This window comes from Anoplopoma fimbria, chromosome 10, assembly GCF_027596085.1.
Source record: "Anoplopoma fimbria isolate UVic2021 breed Golden Eagle Sablefish chromosome 10, Afim_UVic_2022, whole genome shotgun sequence".
Lineage (NCBI taxonomy): Eukaryota > Metazoa > Chordata > Actinopteri > Perciformes > Anoplopomatidae > Anoplopoma > Anoplopoma fimbria.
The window spans coordinates 6638315-6657351 of NC_072458.1; the positions used below are offsets into that span (position 1 = coordinate 6638315).

The window sequence follows — 19037 nt, forward strand, 5'->3', positions numbered from 1 at the left end:
CTAACCAGCGCAAAGCATTTTTGGTTGAAAAAAAGATGTAATACTAAGCGCTCTGCCATCAGTGTCTGATTTATTAAACTGTCAACACTGACAATTGCATTGTTGCATTAAATTCAGTTTATGAACTTACACTTATATTTTATTGAATATTTATTAAATAACAATGTTTAAAGGATTTTTGAATGGATGCTAATTTTAAATATATATTTTTTAAATCTCACGTACCCCCTGGAGTGCCTTCACGTACCCCCAGGGGTACACGTACCCCCATTTGAGAACCACTGCTGTAGAGGATGATTTCAACTACTGATTAGAAAATTAGCTTTAAATTTTATAGCCAATGAAATTTACCAATTCAAATAGTTGGACGACACCCTTGTCCAGGAAGACTTTCAATCAGGGCAAGTAACAGATACGGTTTAAACTAATGGATTACAAGTTGTTACATGTGTCTCATATTATCTGTATTCTCGATTTTCCTCACAGAGGCAAGGAGAGCAGAATCTGCTGAGTCAGTCTCTATATAGTGTTGCTAGGGTTATACAAGGGTTAAAGATGGATTCAGAGCTCAGTTATGAATATATCCGTTGTACTGTGCCACTTGTACGGATGGGGCATTTTATATACCAGTAACACCCTCTGATCAAAGTCTAAAAAATGATATGAAAAATGAAAGGTGGCCAAGAACAGTTTAAGGATAATAAACAATTTACCTGTACACATTGGCATATTCCCACTCCACGTCCCGTTGTGGGTGCACGTCCTCACAGGCGATCCGTCCTCCTCCATTCTGTATCCTGGTTGGCACTGGAAGGAGACATTCTGACCAATCGTAAAGTCTTCTCCGTAGCGAAGCCCGTTAGCCGGCACGCCTGGATCCCCACAGTTTATCACTATGGAAATGGACAAGTGGAGTTGGAGAGTGAGAGATTGGATGAAAATAAAGATTACATTTCAGTTCATGCCATGGCAGGACAAAATGTATTACTGCTGCATGCATGCTCTTTTATATATGTGATCAAATATAAGGAGAGATAAAGTTAAAAGAGTTAAAAAGAAGACAATGGAGTTGACAGAATTAAATCAAAGGCCAGAAAGGGTGGTAGTGAAAGAGGATAGATACTGAAGGCAGAATTTTTGTTGATGTCAGCAGGAGTTTTATTTTTGTACTTCTAAATCCTTATCACAGACCTGATAAATATACATGAGAATGGCATGGTTCAAGATAAAGTTTGTAACCATCAGAGGATTTAATCCCAGTCTAACCAGAGTTGGTGTTATCTAAGAGACTACTTCAATAGAACTGCATATCTATAAAAACTATACTTAATTTTACATCTACTTCTTTGTATTGTTTAAAGTTGTGGAGATCAGAGTGCATAGCAAATCTGTGAGAACATGCAATCCATATGATCTCTTCACATTTAGTTTTGTGCTTCACTTGTTATGAATGGAACAACAAAGATATTAAAAATGGCCGAGGTTGTCCTGGGACTCCTTTAAGGAGCATTAGGATTCCCCAGACTGCACTTATACAGCTCTGTCCTTCATAGTCTAATAGGCACTTTAAATGCTTTTAAACCCACCCCAGACACTGTCATGGCTGTTAATGTATTGTAATCTACTGTAAAAGCTATCTCCGTTAAGTCAGGGGATTCTTAAAAAACTTTGTTCCTTCCAGGACCCCGTATTGAAGAGATTACTCAGCATTTCTATCTTTTTGTTCCTTACTGCTAAATACTTTATAGCTTATTGCTTTGCGAAGTGCATTAAAGTCAGGAATGTCACCGAATATTGGAAAATAAAAAAGATATTGCTGGAACTCCTTCATGTGGGGTCCAAAGCTAACTGAATTTCACCTTGAGACACAATGTGTTTATTACGATATTTTGTTAAGCGAGTGTACTCTGTGTTAATTGTTAGTGTTATTGCCACTTTACATGCATATTTTGTAATCTGTGTAACATGCAGCACTGATTAACACTTGTTCAACCATGGCTTCGGTGACATTTCATATGGGAACAGAATGTTATACTTTATGCTATTTACAGAGATCAAAAAGGCAAATTAGCTGAAGTAAACAACGATCAAGGCCATTCTTGACACTCTATAAAGTCTGTATCGCAGGGAGCATAAAGATTTGAGGCTGATTTCATTACTCAGAACCTATACTGTCACAGAATAATTTAAAACCAGGAATCAAATAGGGTCGCAAAAAAGGCAGGAAAAGGAACCTTATAATTACAAATCCAGAGTTTTGCCATATTTATGGGTCCATACTTGACATTATTTGCAAGTCAATGATTTAACACCCTGAATATAAATAGGAAGTAATGCATAAAGCTGACAGTCTGCTCTTTAGGCAGCAAGTCACCTTACGTGTGAGTTGTTTCAGAACAACAAGGTTAAACTAAAAAGTATTGCACAGAACTGCATTTACTGGTTGACAATCAGATATGTTAAACTATACAAAAATTGATCTGTTAGTCAATCAGCCATCCCTTAATATTCAATAGGTGACTTACTGGTACAGTTTGGCTGAGCCCCTGACCACGTCCCGTTGGCCTGACAGAGCCTGGTGGTGGTGCCGGTGAGCAGGTAGCCGTCCATGCAGGAGTAGATGACGGAGTGAGAAAATGTTGTTCCATCCAAACGAAACACTCTGCCATTACTGGGTGTGCCAGGGTTACCGCATTGGACAGCTGGGGGGGAATAAATGAGAGAATGAGTGAGGGGAAAAAAAAGTCTTGTGCATCTCAATGAGTTGCAGCTCTTCATGTGACTGATTACTTAGGGAGACTTATGATTACTTAGGGAGACTGTGTACATGACTGATTACTTAGGGAGACTGTGTACATGGGTGGAGTTATACACTGGATCAGTGTCAAGGTGCTGGATTATAATGGATTGAGATTAAGTAAAATGATCTCCCTACGTTTACAGAAGGGCTGCGTGCCAGACCACGTCCCATTAGGGAAGCACATCTTCTCTGAAGAGCCAATCAGATCGTAGCCCTCTGTGCAGCTGAAGTGAACGTTGGAACGGATCCGGAAATCTGTTTGTTCCCTCGAACCATGGGAGGGAATGCCAGGATCGCCGCAGGACCCAGCTGTGTCGCCTACAGAGAGAAAACACAAGGAGACAGTCAGGTCCCCGACCTCAAGACTAGAATAAGACGAATGTGTTTCAAAACTTCAAATTACTTTTAGTTTATCAGATTTAAAAGAGAGAAGGGAGAGCATGAAACAAAACAAGCAAAGAATTATCTAAATAATAATTGTAATTATTCATTAACGACATATTGTTAAGTAAACCCTGCAGTGTGAGGTGAATATTTGCTTCCAGTTTCAATATAAATCACATTATCAGGGTTCTCAGCATGACATGGCAGCTTACAAATTATATTGGACTGCACACATACGTTGGTGACAAGGGGCGTATGTTTGCCTTAAGAGCATATGTGTGTCTGTGAGTGTATGTGTGTGTGTGTGTGTGTGTGTGTGTGTGTGTGTGTGTGTGTGTGTGTGTGTGTGTGTGTGTGTGTGTGTGTGTTGTTGTGTGTTTGTGTGCTGACGGGTAGGTGGGTTCAAGTGTGTGTGTGATTCTGACTTCGCCCTTGCAGAGCCGCCTGGTCAGCAAATTCTGCCTGACAGACAGAGCACTCTCCTGGGAACAAGCACACACTTTCTCACACAAACACACACATTGTCACCCAAATGTACAAGCCAAACATTTCTGGTCACTATTGCCTAATGTTCCAAAATTTGCATCAGCTTATGTGTGCATATAGTTAGTGTCAAAACCTGACTAATTTGTTAGTTTTGGAAAGCTCAAAAGAACACAGAATGCAGATGTTTCCACTTTTGACGTGATTTAAAATGTACTCACACCATACACATTCATTAATAAAAAATAGAAAAACGCTGTGTGATAAACAACCACCTTAAGAATTTCCAAACTGTGTCTGCAATGATTTTTTGTGATTTTCCTCATACTTTTGACAAACAACCCAATTGCACATTTGTACTATTCTGCAAATATTTAGAGGCTTGCTGCTAAATTGAGCTTTCACATGCTACAGACACAACACATGATGACATAACATCTATTGTAATGCCTCAGGATTTCTCAGCTGTAAACAAATAAGCTTTTACGGCATTGTTTCATGATTGTTTGTATCTAAAAGCTTGGAAATGTGAGGAAATGTTTTTTGTCTGATAACCGATCAAAAACCAGTAAGGACCCAAACTCACAAACTTCAGAGACACTACGACCTACACAACTCCCATTGGACGCTCACCCGCACACACACACAAACACACACACACACACACACACACACACACATACTCAGCTCCAAAGTCACCATGTAGCCTCAGGTGTATCTGGTCTCAACAGGGAGAACAACCAATCTACCTGATGTCATTGGTGCAAGTGTGCGTGCTTGTGTGTCTGAATGTGTGTGTCTGTGTGTGTGTGTCTGTGTGTGTGTCTGTGTGTGTGTGAGTTTCTGTGAGACAGAGCATTGTGAAAACTAATCTCTGTAGTTTCCCTCAGGTGACTTTGGAACAACCACTAATCGGTCACACGCACATGCATCTGCGCGCACACATACACACACACACGAACATCGATCTGATAGAAAGATTTTGCCCTGGGTAAATTCACGGGTTACTGAGCTAAAGCTCCTTTACTCAGGTTTGCAGAAGTTCTTATGAAGCTGGATGAGAAAAAACTACAAGGATGTAACCTTCTCATTAGTCTGATCCGGGTAAAAAGGGTGGGAAGACAAATTAAACCAGTTATGGCTGTTGCTTTACCGGTGGGGGGGTTTACTCTAGCTTTTCCCCCTGTTTTTAGTCTTCATGCTAAGCTAAGATGACTGTCTCCAGACTGTAGCTTCATATTTACTGGACAGTCAATTAATTAATCATCTCATATAACTGCCCCTTTGCAAGTGACTCCCTTGTTTATTTGTCTTTCTTTATCTAAAATCACCAGGAAACAAACTTGATGCTTGCTTGTTTTGCTTCTGGGAGTCAAGTATCAAGTTGGTCAAGTATCACAGCATTCTAGTAGTCTGAGTTGCCAAGTCTGGCAGTGCTTGGGCTCAAACTAATTATTCCAAATGGTTACCAATTAGGGATAGGACAATAAAGGGTTTTACCGCGGCTCGCGTTATAAACACTCACAGTAAGTTGATGGTGAATTCCTTTTTTGGGGATAATCGTGAATATCCTCACATGAGCGAATTAAAAAAGCTTTCTAGCTCACTGTCATGGCAGAAAAGTGACAAAATAGCCTGCCTTAAAAAATACTGGATTTATCATGCAAAAAATTATCTTTATTATTTATCCTTAACTTATGCAGGGGGGACATTATAATTTATGATCCCCCTTATCTAAGATTGTTTGATTTCAAGTTTTTTTCATATAAAAAAGATTTGTGTCCTAACTGTGATGATTTTTATTTTTTTAATAAAACGTAAGGTAAAGTGATTCCAGGAACGTTTAGGGCCATTTTAAGGATAAGTGTGAGATGTTTTTCATGTTGTCACACGTTAAAGTAAACATGAGAGCAATTTTATTTGAGGCTCCAAGTCTAGACAAAGTAAAAACTGAACCTTGTAGTTTAAAATGAATTATCCCCCCTGAGATGAGGTAACATAACCAACAACGTATCAGAAATGACATTTGCTTATAAACAGTCATGGGGCAGAATTGCAGATGTAGCACTTCGTCTAGAGGGTGAACTCATATCTCCGCAAAGCTCTGCTACAGACCTGCCAGGTAAAAAACATGAATTACTGCTCTGTGCACTATTACCCTCCCTCACCCTGTGTCGCCCCCAGGCAATTTCTGTAAATAACAATGAATTCTTCGTCAACTCGTCTGGAATGTGTTTTCAGTCAGTTTGTTATATAAGCGGCAGCTGGGAGCCTCTCAGTCTGGAGTGCCATAATCACGCCCCCAGCAAGCCCACTGAGAACCATATAAGTTAGACAGTTTGTTTATACAAGATGGAAGGTAAGGATGCTTTCTGTGTGGAGAGACAATCTACCCCCATAAGTGGTGAGATATGCATATACAGTACATCCAGCAGCACAGAAATCAGCTTTTGTAAAGCACTGTACAGAACAAAGACAGTGGTGCATCTATGTACATCACAGCATCCACTGACAATGGCCCAATATAAGACAATATTGACAGCATTGACAGCATGGCACAGACCATAGACTGCAATCTCAGCATCTGTACCCAGCTAGCTACTATATTAATGAACACAAAGACAATATTATCTCTCTCTCAGCTCAAGCACAAAGATTTTTCACAAAAAGCTGCTCTAGTGGAAATAACGATTTCTGTATGAAGTTTGTAAAGGACGCATCGATATTTGATCGATTCCTCTCAAAATTTGAGGCAAATTAAGAGTTTTGTAAGACTATTTTATGGATTTTCTGACAAGTATCGGTTAATCTGTACCCCCTTGGTTTCCACCACTCACGACTCACATGAGAAACTAACAAACAGAAGGTGAAAGGTGAAGAAAAACATTTAATTTTTCTCTAGGTCGTTTCCAAAATGTTTTCAGGCACCTCTAATTGCAATCTGAGCCTGTCAGGCGCAAAAAAGCACTTTGAGAGAACGTACATTGACTGTTAGGAGTTGCCAAGAGCGATCATATTGCAGCCCGTTTACTCCTACAATACTGGACCAATTTCAAAAATTGTCCCCATTTCATGGGGTAAAGGTCAAAAAATACTGAAGATAACCTTGGATGAACTCACAACCTTTGCTTCACACCAACCTTTATTCTCATCCCTCAGTTCACACTATCCATCAGGAGTTAAAAAGATATTTGTGAGGATCATCACTAGAAGGAAGCTCCAAACTTTCTGAAATAACACCTAAGTGAAGTTTACAAATAGTTGAAATTAGACTAGCAGAACAGAAAGCTACATGGCTAAGGGTCCAAGGCTGAGGATTTAAATGGGTTTAGAGGAGGGTTATGCTCCACAACCCTTTTAACAGACAGGTACTGATATATTCTCTTTTCATGCGCCAAACCTAGCCTCTATCCATCCGTCCATCCCTTTATCCCTCGGTTGAGTGCAAAGGGGTTAAGAAAGTGTACCTGCAGGATGTCAAGGCATGAAGTAATCCACACTCTGTCGAGCCTACGTGTTTTAGACGTGTCATCTTTCATCTACATCTCCTATCCATCTATCTCTCCATCTGATGGGGTGGACTACAAAGTCTGTATATCCAATAAAGGTTAAAATGGTTACCAGAGCAGAAGGGCATGGGGGCACTCCACATCCCGTTGAGCTGACAGGTCCTGGATGATTCTCCTTTCAGCTGTCTTCCACCCAGACAGGAGTATCGAGCCGTTGAACCGAATGTAAACTTATCTCCACTCAGCACACCGTTAGGGGGAGAGCCTGGATGACCACAATCTACAACTAGAGACCAAAAGAAAGAGAAAGAGTGAGAGAGAGAAAGGGATTGAGAGGCAGAGAGATGGAGGAAGGATAGACAGCTCGTTTCAACTAAACACAGCTTCGAGAGAAGAGGTGCAGTGACCGTTGTCGGGAACTGAGTGTTACTTTCAAGGCCAAGGAACACATCATTAACCGGAATGATGAGGTAGACAGAGGTAGACGACAACAGACGTCTACCTCTGATGTCAGAGGTAGACGTCTGTTGTCGTCTACCTCTGTCTAAAAATCAAGGACCCATTCTTGAAAAAGTTACGTAGAATTTCGAGTGGTTAATCTGCCACTGTTATCATTATAGGCTTAGCAACAGTTGCTAAGGGGCGTGAGGCTTAGCAAACACTCAACTGAACTATCTCCTTTCCCCTTCCCTTTGAGGTTAAAAAGATTTCACTTACCTATACATTCAGGTAGCGGTTTGTCCCACTGTCCAGTAGGTTGACATGTCAGTACAGGTGATCCAAATAGATAATACCCCGGGTTACAGTCGTAGAAAACCACTGTGCCGAAGGTAAAGTTCCCATGCTCTATTTTACTCTGGCGGATGGAGTTGGCTGGGATACCTGGATCGGAGCAATTGACCACTATACACAGAGAGACACAGAGACGGACACGCACAAATACACAGAAGGAGAGAAAGCATGTGTTATTTGGCATGAACCAGTGAGGGTCATTTCTCTTCCCCCTCTTGCTTTTTCCAGTGTCTTGCACTAGGATTTAAGCTCTGTAAAATAATATAGGGCATAATAAGGAAGTTGTGGTGTTTAAAAGGATAAAAATGGGAAGTGTTATGTGATGTTATGATGACGGCAGGTTTTTGTTTCCTGGATCCAGCACCCATGAGGTGTAATGGCTTGCTGTCATTATGTTACATTTTAAATTTTTACACAATTCATTGGCACTACACTCTGTAGACTGGGCAGACCGCCGATAGCTTGTGCACAAACTTGTAAGTAAATCTACCCTTGTTGCTGAGATTGTTGGAGAACAATCTGGCCTTGAGATTTATGTTTCCCAACAAGAAGTTTCCCATGCAGGAGGCTGGAGCCAGGAGGGGATGTGGAGTATTAAAGCTACCTCAAAACTTCATTAAGATAAATAAAGGAAAAGAGAGACTAGGCTTAAATGAAATGGGTAGGGGTAAAGATGGATGGTTGCCATAGGAAAATCCATTAAGAGTAAATAAATAAAAGAGTTGAGGTGAGGTGGTATTAAAGGTTAGGGATAAATAAGGTTAGGGGTGAATACACTTAACTTTTTTCCCCACCTTTACATGTTGGGGGCGGGTGGCTCCATTGCCGGTTGGCCTGACACTGAGCCCGTGCGGGCCCCTCCATTTCATAACCCCGGTTGCAAACAAAGCTGACCACGTTGTTGAGGTTGAAGCCGTTTCCCACCGTGCGACCATATATGGGACTTCCTGGATGGCCACAGCTGATTGCTGTAGGGAAGGCATAGTGAATCATGGGTACATACACCTGCATACACATTTCTCATGACATCTATTATAATATCTACTTTGAGCTTGCTCATATAAGCACACCTCAAAGGATTCTGCTGGTGTCATATTTATAAATTGTACATATTTTGGATTTTTCAGAACTTATTGCCTCATTTTCTTATTAAATTCCGAAGGTCCAATTCAGTAAAATTTACTCTTGGTATGAAAGCCAAACAAACATATTATCTAAAGCAGACATAAAATCAGCGGTTGGCCATGTAGTTCTTTGTCTTGAAAAAAATACAAAATAAATAAGAGAAGCCCAGATCTGGTCCAAATAGTCTTTCATGGAATAATTCATAAATATTCATAAAAATGTCAAATTACCTAAAAGACATAGCTGGTATAAAAATGTCAAATTACCTAAAAGACATAGCTGGTATCTCAAATTAGGGTAATTATTTTAGAAATATTAGGTCCCAGAATCTTATGTGTCAGCATTGAGTGTCCTCCGTTTGCCATTGTGCATCATAAGTATTCATCCTGTTAACTTCACTCGCTGGATCTACTTAGAAGTTTGTGTGTGTCCCTTGTCCTCATCGTCCTGACGATAGATCTATGATGTGTGTGTGTAAACAGACAGTTTCTACCAGCCCCTCACTCAGTTTCACCAAATGCAAAGAAACTAGTTAAGACACAGACTAGGTGGATGTAAAGGTGAACAGAAAAGAGGAGAAAACAGGGTATCGAGGAGAAGAGAGAGCACTGGAGGAGGGAAAGACAAGTTGATGATGATAAAAGAAGAAGAAGAAGCCACTGCCTTTTTCACTTCATCAGGGAATCAGAAGTTTGTTTGCTTGCCTAAGATACAAATTTATCTGACACTGTCAGCATGCCCTGCAGCTACACACACACACAGCACACACACACACACACACACACACACACACACACACACACACACACACACACACACACACACACACACACACACACACACACCATCAGAGTCTCATCACCATTCTCGGTTTGTGTCTCTAAACAAGAGGCTCTCATTTCCATAATTACAGTATAATTTGGCTGTAAAATGATTTCCCTCAATAACTTCTGCATGAATAACCTCAATAAAAACAGCATAGCACAGAAACACCAGATACACACACTATCATGAGCACATAGACACAGATGCGTGCCTAGCCCAAACACACATACATACACAAGAACATACTATCTGATATAAAGTCCTCTTATTAAACATTTCTTTTTCCTAAAGGGTCGTAGGTAAAAACTATTTCATAGTCAATTTAAACTCCCTATCATGCCCCTGCTACCGAAGAAATGCTGACACTACGTCACCACCTCCGCCTTTTAAACATGGTTTTAATTTAGTGAACTGTCTCTATTGGGAAAAGGCCGCTGTAATTGGCTGGAGATGGCAGTCCTCCTCACCACCTTAGCTGTGCCCAGTTGCTGACTGAAAACGTTCAGGATGCTTACAGTAAGTGTCCAATTTTAGAAGATTTTCACAGTAGCCTGGAAATGTCAGAGCCTTCTGCTTTATCCTCAAGCCGAGCTATTTATCTCATCCAGACCATACTGGCAGTTGGGTCCTCTGGCCCTTTATATAAGACTGTTGGTGTGAATCTGCAGAACCTCAGGACTATTAGGTGAATACATCCAGAAAGGTGTAGTTCTCAAAAGAACGAACCTTATGCTGGCTTTACTCAATGCGTAATCGCTCTTGAACAAAAAGGTCCATGGTTTATTTAGAATTTTTTATCCCTTGAATGAAATTTGACTTGGGTTTATCTGCTCTAACAGACAAACTCCCTTGGTGGAGACATTGGTGCTGTGTTTATAGACAATGTTAAAGGTAGCTAGACAGCTAGTCTTATATACTGCTGGACTGATTAACCCTTTATTATTATTGCTGACTGTACGCTCAAGGACAAGGGATGCACAAATACCTTTAGCGGATCAAATAGAGGCCAATGCTGACTCAAATAGATGGAGCGATATGGCTGTCAATATGGTACATTTATACAATTCAATTCTATGTTTATAGATATATACATATTATACTCAGACTCTTATTCCTGTTTAAGCTTTGCCCAATTGAAAAAAAAATGTTTTGGGCAGATTTTTGTCAATTTTTTTGACAAAAGAAAGAGCTACATAGAGAGAGAGAGACAGCAGGGAAAACAGCATGTAGGGCGAGCATATTTTCACACATAACTCTTTGAATTAAGGGTTTATTTTGATTAAACCAGAGTTGGTGATTGTTAAACAGTGGAATTACTACCCAATGGCGTTAATATGTTTTTTTTTTCAAAAATACATCTTAATTTGTCAAGGATCAGGCCTTTTTAATTATTAGTATGCCTCATAACTGATTTCTAAGAAGTATGATATTGATTCTGCAATTCCACAGGCAAATAAAACATAGAAAATGAAGAAGAAAATGCTGAGCACGTTATTAAAACTTCATACTCAAATTGCCTCTATTTGAAAATACTCCACTTTCTCTGTTTGGTATCTAGCAGCTAGTGGAAGATAGCAAAACATACCATGGCATTCAAGCATCCTCAAGATAAACTTTGGCCTCAAACATTTGAGAACAACTTCTATTTATCCTTTGCGTGCATGCACACACATGCATAAAAAAGCTCAGACTAGTTTTGTTTCCCTGCTTGTTTTTATCATAAACAGGAAAGAATATAGAGGAATTTGGATTTGTGTCACAAACCAACACCACTGTCCGTTTGACCATGTTTCTGCATTATAAACCTTTCATTCATTATTTGTTTGTATTTAGATGAAAAGACAGGCAGCCACCTAGACCACAAGTTGTCCATGAGACATATAGTATGTGTAGTAGAGGGCGTTCGGTTCATTTGTTAGCTTAGGTGAATCTTTAGTGATAATTAAATGTGTGTTTTCCTTACGTATGCAGACGGGCAGCTGTCCAGACCACTGGTTGTCTTGGAGACAGATGCGAACAGATGAGCCTATTAGTCGAAAGCCGGGCAGACACTGATAGACGACCGTATCACGGTAACCGAAGTTCTCTCCGATCACCTGGCCGTTCACAATGCCTTCTGGGATTCCACAGTGACCAGCTGAAAGACACAGACAGACATGCAGAGGACTCAGACTATAGGTAACACTGTCTTGGTGGTTAAGAGTAGGCATGAGGCTAAAATCTCCCTACCAAAACTATTAGCCAGAAAGCTACTTCTGCAATCCTGGAAATCTGAAAAGGTTCCTAAATTTGAAATTTAGCTCAGGTTAGCTAGGTAACGTATTACACCTGGAGAAAATTTGGTAAATTTTGTCAACTAGCGAGGAAATGTTTTTGAAAAATTGGCAACTTTTCATTCATCTAATGGCTTAAAGTTAACTTAATTCAACTGTAATAGAGCTGCTGTCTATGCGTGTCTGTGGTTGTCTTATGTCAAATAACCTCTGATTGAAAATTCGCAATGACCTTCGTATGACCACCAACTCTGTGAAGACACAATTGATGTTGCACTAACTTTAAGTAAATGTCTCCTTTCATTACCAGTTTTAGTATCTGTAGTGTACCTATCTTGTATCTATGTTTCTATCTAAAGTTTCCCTATTATTCCATGTCTTGGCTTTCCTATATCGGGCTTAGCCTGTGATTTAGATTTTTAAACAAAAGTCCTGTTGTTTTCTTTACTTGCTTTGACTTACTTTAGTCGTGACCGAGAGTTAGCTAGTTGCCTTTAAATATTTCAAAATTATCCATGAGAAGCATTCTCTGTGTTTTGTTCAAGGATATAAGGAGCATATCAGCAAAACACTAACATTTTAAGTAGGCCTGGGAGTCTTAAACAAACCTTGAGGGTTGAACATTTCCTTGGATTCAGTTTGCTGCCTCCGTATGGGATATTTTATTTGTGACAATCGTTAAACATCTGCTCAAACCTTTTGCAAGCCTCTAAAAGTAGACAACGGCAGCTTGAAACCTGGTTTACCCTGTCTATGAGACGTGTGACTCAAAGCAAACACAAACACATGAAACACTCCCATCCTCACAAAATATATGGAGCTCTGTCTTAAATCGTATCAGCATCATTTTTTGTGAAGGTTCAGATGGTCACTTGACCCCTGCAATCTTTTAACAGCTGTGTTACCTTGAAAAGCATCTTCCTCTAAAATGAAGATGTCCATGTGCTTAAAGAATCAGACGTTACCTGGTAACAGCGAACCAAACAGGATTTGTGAGCCTCTTTATTCCCTAATTAGATTAACTCCCCAAGGTCTGACTGCACAGTGCTAATGTAATTGTATTTAATTTGTAAATGTGTATTTACATGCAATGTAATAATATTAGTATATTTGTATTGAATCTCTCAGCTCTGACCATCAGATTTTGTTTAAATATGCAAAACCAATACAGTCAAGCTAGTTTCGTTTTGAAGAGTAATAAGAAAAGTTATTGAATTGCGTTCATAGCATTTTTTTTTTTGACAGAATCATGCCTCCTCATCAGTCTAGGTTAAGTTTCATTGAACTGTTTGGGTATAAATTGCTTCTCATATCCCCTTCAGCCTGTGAAGTATTCTGGGAAGCGCTGTTTCTACAGAAGCTTCATAGAGAAGTGACAGCACCATGTCATAACATCTGTTACCTTTTGCTGGCATACTGACAGAAGAAAGTAGCTGTGTGGTTTTTTTTTCTGGCTTATTTATATGGAAAAAAAAAAAAAAGAACATTCAAACTGAATTTGGTGATTGCACAGCAGAAGCTTGTGATAGTCTTGCTTGTGAGGTGGACAAAGCCAGAGGGGATCAGCTTTGAAGCCTGACAAGAGGTGCAGGGCACAGACACCACAGTGCCCACATTTGAAACCTGTCCTCATTAGACAGACTTGAAAATCACAGCTTTCAAACTCCCTTTCTAATGGTCAACTTTTGTGTTTGCGTGTGCTAACATGCCAAATATCTCCTCTCAGCCTTTAAATAAAGTGAGAAAATGACAGTGTCCAGATATACTATAATATATATTACAGCTTACACGATACATATATACAGAATACATTACTAGCTCTATTAGTTATGTACCTAAACATCTTGTTTCCATTCCACTCCAAAGTCCAGATGACAGACACTCTCTGACAGCTGACCCCACCAGCATGAAGCCAGCATCGCAGGTAAAGATGGCCGTAGCGCCAAATGTTGTCTGAGTACCAATCTTCTTCCCACTGGGTGGAGATGGCAGCTCACCGCAAGATATAACTGAGAAACACAAGCAGACACAAAAAAAACATTAGTGCACCAAAGTATTTATTTATGTTATTTGAGTAGTTGGTAGAGCTCTTTGGTTTCAGTGAGGAATGCTGCCTTCACGGCGAGCTGTTCATCACACAAATTGAGTGCCAATATATATTTTTTTCCTACGTGGAAACTTTTCTGGTGAAGAAAACAACAGTCATTTTTCAAATGTCACAGAATTATTTTAAGAAAAACAAAATTGATTTAAAATGTCGAAAAACAGATGACAAGAATGTCAAGGCGACACTTTCTGGTAAGAGCTTGGATTGGAAGAATGGAATGATTTCCATGTACAGTGAATATTTTTTCAAAATCTTTCAGTCTTACAAAAAATATTAATCTAAAAATTTGCTGATAGCCTTTGGCTTGCCTTTAAGGCATTCACTTATTTATTTAGAAATATATATTTATTTGCTTTTTGGCGAAGAGTTAGATAAGCAGATTTATGTCCATGTAATATAAATAGCCAGTATAGCCAGTTAGCTTATCTTAGCACAATATATGGAAACATGAGAAAGAGCTAGCCAGACTTTGTCATCTTTTAAGATAACTTATTTTAATAATTAATTTGTTTAATCCGTGCAAAAACCAAAATCTACAAAACAACTACGTTGTACGGGGGGATTTTTGTATCAGACTATTTATTGTCTTGGATTTTTTACTTTCATTATTTTTTATTATGTGTGCAAGAGTACATAATTGCCGTTATTATCCACAGTAACTCACAAGTGCGTGTGGATATCAGGGTAAATACACAAAAAGTTAACATGATTTAAGTTAGCTCATTAAGATTATTTGCCTTAATTGGGACGATTCTAATACCTTAAAATTCAGATAAGTATAATGGCTGTCTTATTGCTAATATTGTTTTTGAGTCACAGATGTCATGAAACCCTCATATGCTACTCACCCTGGCAGTGCGGCCTGTCATTTCTCCAGCTCCACACGCCAGTTGGTAAGCACTGGATGTGGGCGGGGCCCAATCTGTAGTATCCCGGATCGCAGGTGAACACAATGCGAGTTCGGTATTCGTAATGTGAGCCGTTGACAATCCTCCAGCGGCCGTGCTCTAAAGAAAATGACCCGATGCTGGAACACACCACCACTACAGAGACAGACAGTGAGAGGAGAAAGTAAAACAACATCAAATGAGTTTTCATTGAAATAACACAAATAACATATTAAAAAAGTGTCAGATATTAAAATGAGTATTCAATTTAATACCGTGACCAAAAAATGTTGCATAACAGTAAGTAGTATATTGCTCATTGAGGGAATTTTGCCATAGACACCAAATACAACAACACTGGTTTAGTGCAAAATACAAGTCCATGGCAGCGATAGGCCTAATTAGCATTGTGTGAACTTGTTTGGCAAGTACTTGAGTGTGACAGATGTTCATTTATAGGTAAACGTTCTGCACTCCAGCTCTAAATATTTGTGTTTTTTTGTAAATGACACAATAGAAATCTCACTGGAGTCTGGTATTTACATTCATACAGTGCTATCAAATCATACAAATTTGTAATACTATCAGTTTTGTGGTATTTATATTGTTGATATTCCACTGACATCCATGTGTTACTAACCAGAACATCGTGGTATCTTATTGTGGTTGCTCCATGTGCCATCAGGCTGACAGGTGGCTGACGTCAGTTCTTTGCTGGAGAGTCTGAATCCGTCGTTACAAAAATAGGAAACTCTTGTTCCGACGGAGTAGTCGGCTGTTAAAACGCCGCCATTTATAGGAGCCTTGGGTGTCCCGCATGAGACAGCTTTGGGAGGACAGAAACACGGTGGTTAAGAAGACAACATGTGAACAGACACACACAGGAAGCACTAATGCACACTTACGTCTGTCAGGTAGGCCGGGTTGATGTGTACTTTGTTTGAAATGTCTCTGCTGTGTATTGTGCATTTGTTAACAAGCTCACACAGTTTCTTCAATGAAGCCATCAAACTAAAAATATACAATCAACAGACGCTTGATTTTAAGATTCAACCACTGCCAGCGAAATACATCCATCTTGCTGGAATTGCTGCTTCACAGTCCATACTGGTTTTAAATAGACTGGTTTGTAGAGCACCGCACCGTGTAATTACACAGCGTCGACAATCTGCTATACATCCTTCATTTGACTTTATATCAATACCAGCTACGGGCTGTGGCTTCCTACGGTGCTTTGATGTGTGGGAAAAGATGAGCAGTGCAACATAAAATAGTCATCTAGTCTTTGTAGAACATATTGCAGTATGTTCTGAAAATACACTTATAAAGAGATAGAAAGACAAAGGAAATATTTAGCAATTTTTTCTTTTCTATTTTACCAAATGGTAATAAATTATATGTGGCATTCACAAGCCCCTTTATATGAACATTGCTTCTGGCATTTTTCTCACTTGAACCTGCATAAAAATAGTACACTAGTACATTTCTACCATACTTCATATTTATTATAGTAATTATATCAGTGTTAGCTCCATTAGCTGTGGTCAAGTAAGCAACAAACTTATTTGAATGTCAAATTTACATAGCTGTTCAAACTTATTTTATTGTAAATCAGCTCAATTAGCATTCCACCTAAATGGAAGGTAACATGAAAGAAAGAATCGGCTGCAATATTACAGCATTCAATCTTTCACTTTGAGTTGTAAATAGTAAAACAAGTCAATTTTCAGTATCTTTGCTGAAGTGTACACTTGCACCTTTTTTGTTAAACTCATATTGCATTGCATACCTGCATATGACAATGTTTTGTAATACTTATGAACATCACATATACAAAATACTTCAGTTCAGCTTACACACAGACAAACAAACACACCTTGACACGCAGGGACAGGAGAGTCCCATGCGTGGTAGCCGAGTGACGAGCGGCGGCAGGTTGCTGTGGCGTTGCCTATGAGACTGTAACCACGGTCGCAAGCCCAGCGCACCACGCTGTTAACATGGCCTCCGCTCTGAGAGGAGATGGAGCCATGGAGTGGAGAGTCTGGGGTTGAGCAGTACAGAGCTGGAGGGGAGGAAACACAGAAAGAAAAAAAAAGGTTTTGAAATGAGTTCACATGAGCTGGTTCACTGCCACTAAAAGAGGAACTAGAAAGTTAACAAGCCAAAAAGGTACTTTGTTAACTCTCTATGATGCCCATGTTTATAATTTATCATAAACATACAAAACATTTTGTTTATCTCTTATGTATAATTAGTGTAATTATAGTTCTCCTGCACTCATAAATATTCATAATGAGTTATAACAATAATCATAACAGAATATTAAGCATTATATAAAGACTTATGAGGTCAAGCATCGTCATTCTTATAAGTGCAGGACACTCACTGACATTTTTATCTAAGGATCATCTAGTATTATAACTCCCATAGTTGTTATTACCATAGTTGTAATAAATTATAATTTCATGATGTATTGTAATGTGATTATAAAATAATCTAAGTGGCCATTGTTTGCTCTATGTAAAGTCAAAAATAATTTTAAAACATTTTATGTGTTGTTCTTGTGTCGATTTGATATATTTTTTATTTTACTTAAAGCAAACATTGACCACTTAGAGCAACCCATAATAATATTATAGTGCATTATAAAATATATCAATTCATTATAAACATGGGCATCACAGAAAGTGTTACTACTACTTACAGTACTATTTTATAACCGTGCCAAAACTAACAGTACTATGTTGTCACCATATTGTATTATTGTGTCGTGACTTAATCTAAAACACCAAATGTTGTTGTCTTCAGATAAATGCACAGCCAAAATAAACAAATGGCAAATGCATCTCGTTATTGAGTGATTTACAATTTTTACTGATCACAATTAGGGCTTCAATTGTGCATTTTAAACAGCGCTATTAGAAGCATGAGATGGAGTAGGATGTCATCAGTTCAGGTACAATACATCAAAAAGCTTGTTAAAACAAACTAAACAAAATGTTCTGTGAGCAGAATTGTTAATTACCACTTTTATAACGCTAATTAAACCTTTCCAGAACATCTTAAAATCCAAATGTAAATTTGATCTATCCGGCATGCTGTTGAATATCGAATAACATAAATAATAACTCTGTCCCGGCAGGGCTTTTTGAACAAACAATCAACGAGTAGAGTTACAGTAGATGTCAGACATGACCGGACACACTGTCCACAAGTCAATGGCGTAATGCAATATTATAAAATATATTTACACCAAGAAAGATTTCCACTTTACTTCAGATGATATTGGCAGCTGTGGGCAAATCAAAAGATAATCTTGCTACGACCACAAAAACCCCATGATAACAAGTTAAGCAAAGTCTATTTGTTAATAGATTTTTTTCTCCTTCTATTTGTCTCTGTATCTATGGCAGTAGATAAAAGTCCTTATACAATGATGTCAGTATTTCATATGATACGGTACCACTAGCAGTTTCATTATGTTCCTCAGTCATAGCATATAAAGATAACCCAGGCCTGGGTCCAGTTAGATGTTGACTTGGGCAAGTTGCCTGGTCTGTATCTCTTCAAATTGGACAATGGCCCAAAAGTAAGTTCTTAACTGGCCTTATTCATTAATGATGAGTTTAAATACCCCTCTGGACTGTCACTGGCCCAGTATCATCCCTCTATGGGATTTTCACTCCAATTGAACAGTTGAAGGTGCAGTCAGCGATTCCAATCCAAAATGCTTTTTTTTAAATCAAATTCAGTGAATACCTCCTCACGGTCCATTACCTGTTAGTTCTGTGTGTGCACTTAAAAAAAATCCAGTGTTCATACACAGCCTTGGCTCTTTTAATGGGAAAC

At 39.0% G+C, this 19037-nt stretch overlaps 1 protein-coding gene across 1 annotated transcript in view; it reads right to left on the reverse strand.

The window, feature by feature from the left end:
- Nucleotides 1-19037, reverse strand: part of LOC129096798 (CUB and sushi domain-containing protein 3-like) — a 317998-nt gene that overhangs the window by 11924 nt on the left and 287037 nt on the right. The window contains 11 exon segments of the mRNA XM_054605442.1: nucleotides 714-893; nucleotides 2526-2702; nucleotides 2936-3118; nucleotides 7289-7462; nucleotides 7894-8079; nucleotides 8751-8936; nucleotides 11882-12055; nucleotides 14027-14200; nucleotides 15147-15341; nucleotides 15826-16011; nucleotides 17062-17250. Of these exon segments, the coding sequence (XP_054461417.1) occupies nucleotides 714-893; nucleotides 2526-2702; nucleotides 2936-3118; nucleotides 7289-7462; nucleotides 7894-8079; nucleotides 8751-8936; nucleotides 11882-12055; nucleotides 14027-14200; nucleotides 15147-15341; nucleotides 15826-16011; nucleotides 17062-17250 (2004 nt within the window).